General features: G+C 37.9%; 2 protein-coding genes across 10 annotated transcripts in view; one reads left to right on the forward strand and one right to left on the reverse strand.

Moving 5' to 3' along the window:
- Window positions 1–11,304, forward strand: part of IMMP1L (inner mitochondrial membrane peptidase subunit 1) — a 36,079-nt gene extending 24,775 nt beyond the window's left edge. For all 4 annotated transcript variants that reach the window (XM_042785505.1, XM_042785504.1, XM_033006995.2 and 1 more), the window contains exons 5-6: window positions 8,284–8,394; window positions 11,144–11,304. In XM_042785505.1, the coding sequence (XP_042641439.1) occupies window positions 8,284–8,394; window positions 11,144–11,212 (180 nt within the window). In that variant the 3' untranslated portion in view covers window positions 11,213–11,304. The remainder of the gene's footprint in view (window positions 1–8,283; window positions 8,395–11,143) is intronic.
- The window catches only part of DNAJC24 (DnaJ heat shock protein family (Hsp40) member C24), a 41,293-nt gene continuing 36,619 nt past the window's right edge, over window positions 9,107–13,780 (reverse strand). For 4 of the 6 annotated variants that reach the window (XM_042785506.1, XM_042785508.1, XM_042785509.1 and 1 more), the window contains exons 4-5: window positions 13,361–13,429; window positions 12,096–12,515 (exon numbers count right to left, since the gene is read on the reverse strand). In XM_042785506.1, coding sequence (XP_042641440.1) covers window positions 12,391–12,515; window positions 13,361–13,429 — 194 coding nt within the window. In that variant the 3' untranslated portion in view covers window positions 12,096–12,390. Of the gene's footprint in view, window positions 10,991–12,095; window positions 12,516–13,360; window positions 13,430–13,780 lie in introns of those variants that run through there. The other 2 variants (XR_006164677.1, XR_006164676.1) reach the window with 2 other exon arrangements.

Raw genomic sequence — 13,780 nt, forward strand, 5'->3', positions numbered from 1 at the left:
AGGAGGGTGCACAGCAAGCTCGCTACACTGGACTTTAGGAGAACAGACTTTGTCTGCTTCAGGGATCTGCTTGGCAGAGTACCATGGGATAAAGCCCTGGAGGAAAAAGGGGCCCAAGAAAGCTGGTTGGTATACAAGGATCACCTCCTCCAAGCTCAGAAGTGAAGCATCCCAACAAAGGGGAAGTCAGGCAGAAATGCCAGGAGGCTGCATGGATGAACAAGGTGCTCCTGGACAAGCTCAAACACGAAAAGGAAGCCTACAGAGGGTGGAAGCAAGGACAGATGGCCTGGGAGGAATGCAGAGAAACTGTCAGCATAGCCAGGGATCCGATTAGGACAGCTAAAGCCCTGATAGAATTAAATCTGGCCAGGGACATCAAGGACAACAAGAAAAGCTTCTATAGGTACATTGGGGATAAAAAGATTAGGGACAGCATGGGACATGTCCAGAAGTAAACAGGAGACCTGGTTACCCAGAATATGGAGAAGGCTGAGGTACTCAGTGACTCTTTTTTTCCTAAGTCTTCACTGGCAAGAGCTCCAGCCACACTGCCCAAGTCACAGAAGGCAAAGACAGGGACTGGGTGAATGAAGAACCAGCCACTGTAGAAGATCAGGTTTGAGACCATCTAAGGAACCTGAAGGTGCACAAGCCCATGGGAACTGCTGAGATGTACCCATGGGTTCTGAGGGAAGTAGTGGATGAAGGGGCTAAGCCACTATCCATAGTATTTGAGAAGTTGTGGCAGTCTGGCAAAGTTCCTGCTGACTGGAAAAGGGGAAACATGAACCCCATTTTAAAAAAGGGAATAAAGGAAGACCCGGGGAACTACAGGCCAGTCAGCCTCTCCTCTGTCCCCAGCAAGATCATGGAGTGGATCCTACTGGAAACTATGCTGGGGCACGTAGAAAATAAGGAGGTGATTGGTGACAGCCAGCTTGGCTTCACTAAGGGCAAATCGTGTCTGACAGATTTGGTGGCCTTTTATGATGGGGTTACAGCATATGGTCACGCTCAGAGTTGTGGTTAACAGCTTGATGTTCAAGTGGAGATCAGTGACAAGTGGCCTTCCTTGGGGGTCAATACTGGGACCAGTGCTGTTTAACATCTTTGTCAGCAACATGGGACAGTGGGACTGAGCGCACCCTCAGCAGGTTTGCTGATGACACCAAGCTGTGTGGTGCGGGGACACGCTGGAGGGCAGGGATGCCATCCCGAGGGACCTGGACAGGCTGGAGAGGTGGGCCTGTGCAAACCTCATGAAGTTCCACAAGGCCGAGTGCAAGGTCCTGCACGTGGGCCAGGGCAATCCCAAGCACAAATCCAGGCTGGGTGATGAGTGGATTGAGAGCAGCCCTGCGGAGAAGGACTTGGGGGTGTCGGTGGATGGAAACTGACTGTGAGCCAGCAATGTGCGCTCACAGCCCAGAAAGGCAACTGTGTCCTGGGCTGCATCAAGAGCAGTGTGGCCAGCAGGTCCAGGGAGGGGATTCTCCCCCTCTGCTCCGCTCTTGTGAGACAACCCCTGCAGTGCTGTGTCCAGCTCTGGGGCCCCAACGTCAGAAGGACACGGACCTGCTCAAGCGGCTCCAGAGGAGGCCATAAGGATGCAGTGAGAGAGGCAGTAAAAACTGTATGCAAAATCTGTACGTTATTCTTCATGACAGTAATATTTGCTCATAGTTTTTATTCCATTAATTTTAAGTTAAGTTTAATTTTAACTGGTAATATTTTTAGAAAAGGAATCATGGCTAATTTAGGGTTGCAGCTAGAGGTTTTAAAGTTGGATATATAGGTTTTCAGACTGATTCAGATCAGCATATTTAACATTATACTCTGGATATTAAATGAGACTATTTGTAGAAGTAAACAATGCATGTGAGTGTTTGAATTATTATTTAACACAGTTTGAAACTTTTGCGACAGCCAAAAAGATACTGAGAGAAAGCATATATTTTCATCATTTGACTTGCATGGATATTTCTGATGTGAAAATTCTGTAACCTTTTCAATAAAGCGGTGAGTGATCGTATCTTTTAAGTTCCAAGTAAGCAAGCTCAGGAACAGCAGTAGCTATTTATGCATTACACAAAGTTTAGAAGGAGCAAGAGTGGTTAAAAAACAAACATTCAAATAACCAGTGAATGCTTTGACAGATTACTATAACAGCTTCCCCGAATTTTTATTAAAGAATAATGCTCAACTGGTATGCTTGCATGATAGAGAAAAATGTTTTAGAAATGCAAATATAAGTTAATGTACCTTAGTTTCCTTGTGGTGTGTGAGTTAACAGTGCTACCACTGAAGGTTATGTGATTTTAATATTGGTTAATAATTAATTCCAAAACTTAGATAGACAAGTCTTCATGTCTTAGCTTTTAATAAATTTTATATTAGAACAACCAATGACTTAATATTGAGAATGAATTAATAATATAAATATTTCATCACAGTAAATTTAATTTCTGTAAAAAAAACTGTTAGTGTTTCATTGTCATATTTTCTCATATTAATCTGGACCAATGTTATAATGTATTCTTTTTAATATGTGTATGTAAACAAACAGGACCAGGTACATTATGTTTAAGTCATAAGCAGCATAAACTGTGCAATAAATAAAAGGGCAGTGCTAAACTGTTTGCAAGTATCTATGAATTTAAGGTAAATTCATTCTGTTACATTCTTTCAAGAAGTATTAAATTCCAGGTAATTCAGCCTTTTAGTAATACTTAGATGATGTTGATTTAAGATCTGCTACACAGTTAAAGTTCCAACATGGTTGTTACCATTTCATAGCTTTTTCCAGCACAGTAAAGGAAATATAAATGCTTATACAGATTTTGAATATATTGAGGTAATTAATGTTGTTGGGTTTTATATAGATGGCAACCTTAATATGAACAACATTTATGATAAGCCTACAGAAGTGTTTCCTAGGCCAATTGGATCATTAAAAAGGAGTATCTGTTAAGCAGTATTCACTCTTGGTTCTGAGTTAATAAATGAAGGTTTAAGGACTGTGAGACTTTTAATATAGAGTGATAAAACAAACTCCTGCATTTCTATGGTGTATATTTTATCCTAACTAGATGCAATTTACTTAAATAAGGCAATTTAACCAGTATTTAGTAAATTTGTCATTTGATATTGTAGATTCTTTCATCATATTTCACTTTAATCAAGAAAGGTAACACCTGTGGTTTATTCACAAAAGCTTCTTTTGTTAAATGAACACCCGCAGGCCATGAAGCAATTACATTTGTTGCTTGTACCAAAGTAGGAGGCACTTAAATAGACCTTAGTAGGGACAGATGAGAACTTGCAGACTTTATTCTTTTGTCCAGCACTGAGATTAGTTCTTATCATAGCTCAAGAAGGAAGCCTCTGAACTGAAAAGAAAAGATGGGAATAATTTAAAGTTCTTCTTAAGTTTGAAACTCTGATATTGCTGGAGGTGATGTGAATACCTGTGACCTTATGAAAGTTCAAACTTCATCTGCTCCCAGCTGACTGTACGTGCTGTTGTTCTTTGACAAACATGGACTGCTTGCAATTCCAAAAGGAGAGATTGAAAGAGATTAATGTTTATAATTCTCCACTTACTTATTAAACATCCCTATTTCTCCATCTTTAGTACCACCCCACCCCCAAGTTCCCCAAAATCACAAATCAAAAAAAATCCCAAACCAAACCACAAAAGCCTATTTTCATTTAGTTGGGTTTGGGGGGGTATTTTCTGAGGTGGATAATTTAATCTGTTACTCTTATTTTCAGTGTATTAGTTTCCTAGTATGTCAGTTAATGCAGCACAGGTATCTCATCTTTTGGATTTGAAGTTATTGAGATTACTCAAAGAACAAAGTTTGGTGTCATCTAAAAGGACGAGAAGAATATAATTCTTTGTTGATTCCCCCCTCCTTCCTTGCCATTTATGTAAATTAATGTTTTATGCTAGTAAGTGTGCATCAAATTACCTGACCTATACTTCAGTTTTGCCACTTCACCTATACCACTAAGTAAATGACAACAGCCCTGCAAATTTAGCCAGTTTGTCGCAGTGAAAGATGCGTATTTATCTGAGCTGAAACAGAATAAATAACTGCTACAAGCTCTGTTCTAAATGATAATCTTGTTCTTCTGGTCTACCTCCTCCTGTACTAGAGCCTTCGAAGGGAGAGGGGGGAAGAGTCATGTGTCTGACCAGTGTCCTGTATTCTTGTGCATATAAACTGCACCTCAGATAAATCGGTTCTGCCAGAGAACTGCTGTTCCTTGGAAATAAATCCTCAGATAATCACAAAACCAGAGGCACAAGGGTTGCTGAGGCAAAGAGAATAGTCTGCAGATGATCAGACACCGTGTTTTTGCATGAACCTGCACTGCTGTGGAATTGCTGGGTTTGCACGTGACCCACTAGTTATGGGAAAATTCAGTTGTTGGGCTTGTGAGACTTTCACATCTTGGTTCTGGCCCTGTGTGTAAGGGAGAACGGAAATGTTGCCCAGCCTAAGTTAAATGCTTTTGGTACTCTCGTCAACATTTTTTGTATTCCCCATCTTTTTTTGTGTAATGGTAACTGTGATTTTGGTTGTGCTTCTGAGATACAATTAATTTTGTCTAAGAGGTCCATGGTCCATGGCCTGTAGATACAAAAATGCAACATTGTGAATTGTCAAGCAAGTGGTTTTCCCCCTTGCCTTGCTTTTTTTCTGGAAGTAGCAACCTATTGGTATGTAATTAATGTCTTACTACAAACACATGTTTTTAATACTTTTTTTAACCAAAGGAAAAAAAATCTTATTCCCAGCTACTGTGCTTGCATAGTTTTGAGGCATTTCAGATTGGGTCCTGCTTCTGCCAAGGTTTCTACTCAAAGTTAATTTTATTCTTTGTGAATAATCCCACTGAAATACGTGATGTGGTCTAGAAATAGCTTGGTGCCTAAACCCTTGAAGGATTCTGGCTTTAGCCTTTTACCCTTTATTTCAAAGGGGTATAAACAACGTTTTTTTTTTTGTTTGTTTTGGGTTTTTTGGTTTGTTGTTTGTTTTTGTTTTGTTCTTTTTTTTTTTTTTTTTAATATAATTAATGATTATGGCCTGTCACTGGTATTTGGTTTTACAATTCCATGTAATTCATGCGATTTTTTTTTATTGCTTGTCTTAATTCTAGGTTGTAGTGAAGTGCCTAGATGATGGACAGGCACCGTATAAAGGTATTATACTGTATCATCTCTAGATGAATCATACATTGTGACAGTACTCTTAAGGAGAAATTTAGAGGTACAGGGTGCTGTCATACCTTCCATGGAGAACTACAAAAGCTACCAGAAGTGATGAATTTCAGGATATAGGAATATACTTTATTGCAAATATTTTATCTGGAATGCAAACTATGAACATCTTGTCTAGTCAAATCATTATTAGTAGTATTAGAAGTAGTAAGTGATATGCCACAGCTGGCAAAAGCACTTTATTTTTTATACTTTTGGAGCATGAAGAAGGATGAGAAGGTCTAGAAGTGTTTGGATATACTTGGGTTATGAGTGGGTCCTTATTTCGCATAGTAACAGATGAGCTTCACATTCTGGCTATGAATGGGGGCAAGAGAGAAAGCACAGGAACCAGGGAAGCAGAAGGGGAGCTGGGAGTGTCCTGTGTGTAAAAAATTGCAAGAAGTGACACATTTTCAGAAATGTGAAATATTAATATGGGTTTGCTTTTTCATTTCACACACACAAAAATAACCTTTCTTTCACAGTAATTAATGCTTCTCTTTTTTGCATATTGTCGATAGTCCTTCAAATTGACAGTAGTTAGATGTATGATTTGTAATTCTGGTAGATGCTGGACAGGAGAGTTTGCACCAAAAAAGTCAGAACGCTGCTTTGCATTCTAATATACACCTGAAAAACAAATTCATCTAAGATGTGGACACAGTGAGTGCTTTAGCTGGGTACACTGCAGGGAAGTGAAGATGAATATCCAACTGACATAACAATTGGTTCTGGACATTCTAAATAGGCTCTATAGCATTGAATTTTTCAGGAAAATAGCAATGTCAATATATTCTCAGATAGAGACCTGTCATAAACATATGTCTAGATGTGATGGGATGTATATTCTACATGGACCATTTGACTCTGGATAGAATTTTTAAAAAATGTGTTTGTTTTAAATTGACTTCTGGTTGGTTATTGTGTTTGCAAAGCTTCTTGAGTAGGAGGAGGGCCAAAGTCATCTGGTTGAAACCAACTGGCCTTCCTCGAGAAAGCTCTTCCATGCACATGCCAGAAATCCAATACGCCTACAAAGTAAGAAAGGTGGCATGCAAGCCGAGTATGGAATTCCTGTACTGAAGGACCTTGGTAGAACTAGCGGAGCAGTTGAAAATGAACAAGGTGGCGCTCCTTTATACAGGAGACTGGAAGGAGACAACAGCAGTAGGTTTCAGAAGGGTTCAGACATACTGCTGGTCTACAGCTCCACGTATAGATTCTAAAATGCTGAGGCAGGGATATGTGCCCTCTGACATGCCCGAAGCACCTATCCAAACCCTTCTGTGATCCTGGAGACAGGCGTAGTACAGCGGGGTGGCTGGGAGAAGAGGGACAGGCTCACACAGGCTTTCCATGATGAATATCTCTTTTTGCCACTGTCAGAGACAAACTTGGTTCTTAAACCGTTGCTCGTACATTTGCCACAGCTCAACAAGGGCCTCTCGGGTAGCGTGCTATCCTCAGAGCCCAGTCTGGTAACAGGCAGGCGGGAGCACGACTAAGCAAGAGCCTAAAAGGCTCATTTAAGGACAGTGTTCCCAGTAAGCGTTACCTGGCCAGATACCTATAGGTACCAACAACTGCACGTCAACTGCATCTTCCTCAAATGTTTCTCTGGGAGACCTAGTTTTGTTCCTAATTTACATTTTTGTTCTGGTTTACATCCAGACTGTGCTGCTAGAGTGGTATTTTATTTTGTTTAGCCTGTTATCCTTGAATTCTATAAACTATTGTATTTATGAGTCCATGCAGCTTGTTTCTAAAACATCAGAGTTTATACCGCTCAAACTCTGAGCTTCATTTGAAAATGTTGGTTGTTTTTAAAGTTTTGTTTCTGTGGGGTTGTTTGTTTGTTTGTTTGTTTGGTTTTTTTTGTGTTTTTTTTTGTTTGTTTGTTTGTTTTGTTTTGTTTTGTTTTTTTCTTTTCTATGAATTGTGGGTACAGTAGTGTTTCCGGTACATATTTGACTTTGGAAAACTGGATGTTAACTTAAAGCCCACATCAAATATTATCTAGATTGGAAATATGTTGCTACTTTTATATTTTCAGTGTGGTTTAGAATTTTAGAAACAAAACCAGATTACAAAAATAATTATTAAATATTTAACTCGCTGACTTCTAAGAGGTTATTTATATCTGAAATGTTTTTTAAAAAAAGTATCAAAATAGTGTTGCATACTCCAAACTGAAATCTTAGTTCAAGATTCATAGCAGCAACTTTTTCATATATGAAGGTTTTATACTCTTATTTAGGTAACTAATACAGCTATGTTTCTATTCCTCATTTTGTCAGAGTCAGTCAGTGAATGCCATGAATCTATGGTATGTAATATAGTTAATGCATAATATATATAGGCAATGAAAGGTCTTTGTCATATAGTTTAAGGTCACCATCATTAATTTTCAAATTATAAAAAGGGATTTGCTGTTTTGTGATCATCATTATTGCAATATAATGTGTTGTGGATTCTGTGTGCACATAGAATGAACTGCGATCTTAATTAGAACTTTGACAAGCCTACTCCAATAAAATGATGAGATTATTCATAATTGATGTCACAATCAATTACCAGTTAGTTCATCATGAATCTACTAACAGGTCTAGCCTTGGTGCTGGCCCCAGGATGTTGATGAGTGTGTGGCTGCCCTGTTCATGCTGTTACTGCGACAGGAGGGCAGATTTTCAGTCAACATCCTAATGACCTCTTTTGAAGTCTATTAAATTAATGACCCTGTCACAATGGTCTAACCTCTTACATCTTCATTTTGGATTTTTTGTTGCAAACTATTGGTTTTTGAGCACATGACAGAACAGATACTTTGCAGCATTCCTCGTCCCTCCAAATCTGGCACCATGTCTTACTAGATTCAATAAAAAATTAGTTCATTATACAGTATTGAAATAGTGAACACAGAAATCAGAAAACATATTGTAAGGCAAGCTATGTTTAATACCATTCTATTCTGTTTCTTTTTACATTTCAATCTTGCTTAATCACAGGTGCCTAAAGGACATGTTTGGTTAGAAGGTGATAATCTCAGGAATTCTACAGATTCCAGGTGCTATGGACCTGTTCCTTACGGACTGATAAGAGGACGCATTTGTTTTAAGGTATATATTTATAGTATCTGAAAATAGTAGCATTAATGCATTTTTTAATGCCTGGGTGTTGAGTATTAAAACTTGCCTCCTTAACTGTCGGGCCAAAGCAAATGTAAAGGAAAGCTTGAATGTACCAGCCACTTGCTGTAAAAGGGTAATTCAATAGCGGTGGGTTTTTTTTCAAGGGAGGACTTGTTTTTTGAACAGCACTCAGCAGTCACTGCCTCTGAAAACTCAAGTAATTATTTTGCAACCTGATAAAAACACAAACATACACACACACACACACGCACCCTACTGCATGGATATATGTTTCATCCTTAATTTGAATCTTGCTTCTGCAAAATGGTAGAGAAGGGCAGCTCCACACCTTACGGTTGTAATTTGACAAGTGTAGTTCCACAGTTCAAAAGCCAAACCGGAGGGAAAGGTTATCTTTCTAGGACTTGCATACATACTTTAGGCACGCAGACTGGCCTTACTGCTTTTTAAACGAAGACTGTGAAAATGCCTTAACAGTAAAGTCAGATCTGTGACACCATAATTGTCACTACATTTTTAATTTAAAAAAATGCTTTCAATTAATATTTTATTATATAAACCTCCATGCTTCCTCCTCCTTCTGTTTCAACAGTTCTACAGCTTTATTTTACACTAAATTACTTTTTCATATTATCTGCATTATTAATTTACTCATTTACCAAAAAAGAAACCAACACAATTTCCATAAAAAGTTTAATCTAAGACACAAGGGGGTATGTATTATAGACTTATGCACCAGCTTTTAGAAAGCTAGATTTAAAATGGTGCCATTTAGAACAATAAAAAAAGTTTTTGAAAACTGTTCTCCATATATTGCAACACACCCACAAAAATATAACTTAGCACAGCTGTATTACACAGAGGGAAGATTAGATCTTTCCACCTTAACAAAGTTTTACATACTTAATTTACAGTTTTTATGAACACAACTTGGACTTTTCAGAAGACCTTGCAGCTATTGTCCCTAATCACAAATTGTTTACTAAACCTCAAATAACACATCCCCCTCAGCCCCACCACCAAGTTTTGTCTGACCCCTGTTTTTTCTAGATAGCATTTGTTTTGAGTTCTTCCCTAGTGTTTACTGAGTGCTCTCATTTACTTCTCTCTATTGTTTGCCTTAACAGATGAAAAAATGCTGATTCTAAATAGGGCTATTTTTATGTCCCAAGTTTTAGCTTGGATTATTAACTGCTAAAATACAAATGATGCTAATATACTGACAGCCCTCTTTATAAGAATGTGGTATTCATAATCCAACTGAAAAAAACTTTCTCCAACTGATGTATTAATATAGAAAAATTGCTGTTTAGTACTTCAAGGTGACTGTTAGCAAATAATGTAGATATTAAGAACCTATGAATGTGGACATCAATAAATTATTCACAGTATCTCTCTACAGCAATAGATTTGTGTCCAGCTTGTACCCCAACAAGAAAGACGTTTGAGATACTTTAATGAAGTGACAGGACTGAACCCTAAATTGAGCAAGCAGTAAACTGTAAAATGAAAGGAATTTACACACAGATATTACATATTGAGGAAGTACTTTAGGACTCAAGAAAGCACCAAAGGTTCCTTCTGTGCTGTGGCTGTCCCAGGAACTCAGTTAAAGATTAAGTTGCTGTTCTGGAGGGTGACTTCATACCTTCCTTAAGATCACATTCTAAGGAAAAATGAACAAGATAAACATCATACTGACAGATGCTTTGGGAACAAGGTAGTGCATCATCTTTCTCTGTCTAGGTTGCTTCATCTTGAGCAGGGCCTGTAAGATTTTTATGTGATTAGAGCCACAGAGGGCATTCATTCTTCAGCACCATCTCTTTCCCCTCTTCCTGCTGATCCCCTTGTGCCATCTTTGAAAGAACGTGTTGCAAAGGTACACACGCAGTCAAGGGAGGCAAAGGACAAAGTGTAAAAGAATGTCCTTGATTCCCTATTATTATTTTTTTTTTTGCATTCAAGACCAGTCTACATGTAATTAGTGAATGTTCAGAGGAAAGTACTCCTGGGAGCATTCAGTCGTATGAACAGCTATATAGCTAATTTCTGGAGAGGAAGTTTTTTTCTTACTGGTGAGCATCATTCCCTGACACTTGTGCTTGTACTTGGTCATGATTTGTGCTCCTCCTTTTTCTACATAGTAGGCCCCTTCTCAGAGGAGCACCTTGCTTGAGAGCCCCTGACAGTGGCAGGCACTCCACCCCTTTATACCTATTGACACTGTATAAGCTTACCTCTAAGCCTATAGAATTTTCCTCCAGTGTTTGGTGTTTGCAATTCAAATGTCCATCTTGAAAATACAAACGTACACCTCACAGAACTACTTTCACTGGGACGTAATGTTCATGGTATTCTTTCTTCTCCTAGATGGACCAAAAATACATACTTTTGTCTCTTGAATTTGAAAGATATTTTCTAGGAATGTATTTATCTCCAAGGCTGAAAAAATAATGCAATTCATGAGGCTTCCTGTAGCAAAGCAGGCTGTGTATAAATTAGTGCTGTCTCCAGCCACTATGGAATGATGATTCCTCCTGACATTTAGTATTTATTACTCCTAGTAAAAGAAACATACAGGTGAGAAAAGTTCATATACCCTGTCAACCAAAGAGTTGAAAGATTATGGACTTTATGCACCAATTACAACAATAACAAATAAAAATACTGAACTTTGAGTTGTGATTAAAATCTCTTGTATCTTATTTTATAGATATGGCCTCTGAATGACTTTGGATTTCTACGTGCAAGCCCCAACGGCCATAGATTTCTTGATGATTAAAAGATTCAAGTGACTATTGTCAGCTTTCACAATATTTTCTACTAAAATTAATGGAACTATTTTTGTTTAGAATAAACACAAGTATTACTTGACAAAGATGTCTCTTTCTGAGATTACATCTAACTTGAGAGTGGGAATGATATATACTGCTGTCATCAACAAAAATGATATGCCTCTTTGTTTCCTCTGGCTATTCACAGTAAGTACTTGGATTGAGTAGAAAGTTTTGGTTTTTTTATGACAAGCCAAGGTTAGCATTGACTGTTAACAAGGGATGAAAAAGGCACAATGCAGTATTATGTTGTCACACATCCAGAGCCACAGATTGGTTATACCTACATTAGCAAGTAGTGAGGCATGCTAGGATTGGGACTGGAAACAGTACCACTGGGGTGGGTTCCCACTGTGTTTTGTTGGGTTTTCCTTAAAGTGGCTCCAGTCTGGCCCAGTGATGTGTATGCCCAGGAGGGGTCAGAGCACAGCTTCCTGGTTAGTCTTCATCCAAGGAATGAAGACTGCATTTGTTTAGATGAGAAAGAATCAATTCAAAATGTGTTTCTGCTCCAAGCTGTAAGTCCCATGCACAGGCCCTGGACCTGCTATTCTGTACCGAGACAACCACCCTATTAGAGCTGCAAGTCTCTACCACCTCTTTCCAAGGCTCATGTCCTTGTGAGGATTTAATGAAGTTAAACATTTAGCATAGAAATAGAAAATGTTCCTGTTTCCCAGTAATACACCTTATTCTTCGTTATCTTCAAAGCATTCTCACACGTATACCTCCTGATTAAATTTTGTCATCTGAGCTGTTAAAAGGATTTAACCTAAGAGGTAGGGCCCAAGGTATAGTTGATATAGATTGTGATTGAAAGCTACTCCGTTGTTTGCTGGGAAAGAAATGTCATTTATTTCATGAGATATATTCCAGTTGTACAGAACTTAGTGTTCTGTTCTGGAGTTTTTAATAACTAGTTCTTTACCTTTGGAAGGAAAAAAACCAAGCCTGATGTCTGCAGCACTGTGTTAGCAAATGGGCACATTTCCTTTCTTGAGCCTGACTGAACTTGATCTTGTACTGCCCCTCTTTTCTTCAATATATATTCCTTTAGCAGATGCTGTTCCCTGTTTGTCCAGTCTTTTTAAAAGTTTGTAACTCTTATTGTGCTTGATTGAAACAATCACTGAAGGATCTCAATAACAAGTGAGCATGTGTCACAACAAACGAAAGATACATCTTTGATTTCACTCTTCAAGACAGTGTAATTCCCACCACATCGACATGAGAGAGTATAACATTGTTCATCTGCCAAAAAAGAAAACAAAAAAACTTTTAGTGCTTGAGAAGAATCAGGAATTTATTCTGGATTTTCTTCACAAAGCTGCTCTTAAATGACCTCCCACTGCAAGACTAAGTAGCAGTAGCTGTGATTTAAACATTTGTTGCTCAAAAAATAACTATACTCTTAAAATGTTTCAGTGTTTGTGAGGCATTCTTACACTAAACATCCAGGGTCAGTGTAGTCTCTTTAAAAAAAATATCAAATAATAAAAAGATGCACAGCAGTGAAACAGAATTTTTTTTTTTTTTTAAAAAAAGAGGTGTTAGTCATACATATGACAGGTCCAGGCTAGTTTAAAATCAGACTGCTAACCCAGGAAACAAAAATAAAACAGAAGGGAGAGTAGATAGTATTTTCCCCTCACAGCTTAAAACAAATAAATTAGCCATTCATTCAGAAAGCAAGTAAATGACAAAAGCTAAAGTAATATAAAGCAGGGAAGTAACACAGTCAGAGGAAAAAAATCTGTATGAGATCACATTCTACCATTACAGAAAGAGCAAGAAAAGCATGATTTGAGAAGACTCTAGAAATCTAAATACTCAATTACACAACAAGAATAGAGCTAGGTACAAAGTGGTACTGCAAGTTGGGGGTAGGGAGAGGAGATGGAGGAAGAATGTAAAGTATCACAGATATATAAGTTCAAATTCAGGTGATCATAGAGAAAAGACTAGCTAAATCTGAGGAAAGTATATTAAAAAAAGTAGAACTTACAGTAAGACAACATAATGGTATACGATGCAGAAAAAATAGAAAACATTTGTAGTGCCAAAGGCAGTAGAAACTAATAGTAAGGTACTCATACCTTCAGTCCAGGACATATCCTCAAGACAAATTTGTGCATGTAGTGGCCATTCTTTTGTCAGATTACCTTCTATAAAGAAAACATGACAGATGTTCAACCCTGGTAACATACAGGTCCTTAATTAATAGTTTTATATACCCATCAGTCAATCTGGTCCCTACTAGAAAGTCATACCTACACCATGTTATCAGTTAAAAATGCAGTCCTCTAAAATTTTAGTTTCCATATCTCTGCATAAGCTAGAAAATATCCTACTGTAACCACAAGTAAATGGTTTAGTTGTATTACTGTAACCAGTACTTTTGCATATCCCAAAGAATTATGTAGAATTACAGGCAAACTTTTGTTTTATATAAATACCTTTTAAAAACTTAGCTGTGACTATACTTCCAGAAGCTGAAACTGAATGTTTGCTTACCT

The sequence above is a fragment of the Tyto alba genome, unplaced genomic scaffold (genome assembly GCF_018691265.1).
Source record: "Tyto alba isolate M040663 unplaced genomic scaffold, T.alba_DEE_v4.0 Super-Scaffold_8, whole genome shotgun sequence".
Classification (NCBI taxonomy): Eukaryota; Metazoa; Chordata; class Aves; order Strigiformes; family Tytonidae; genus Tyto; species Tyto alba.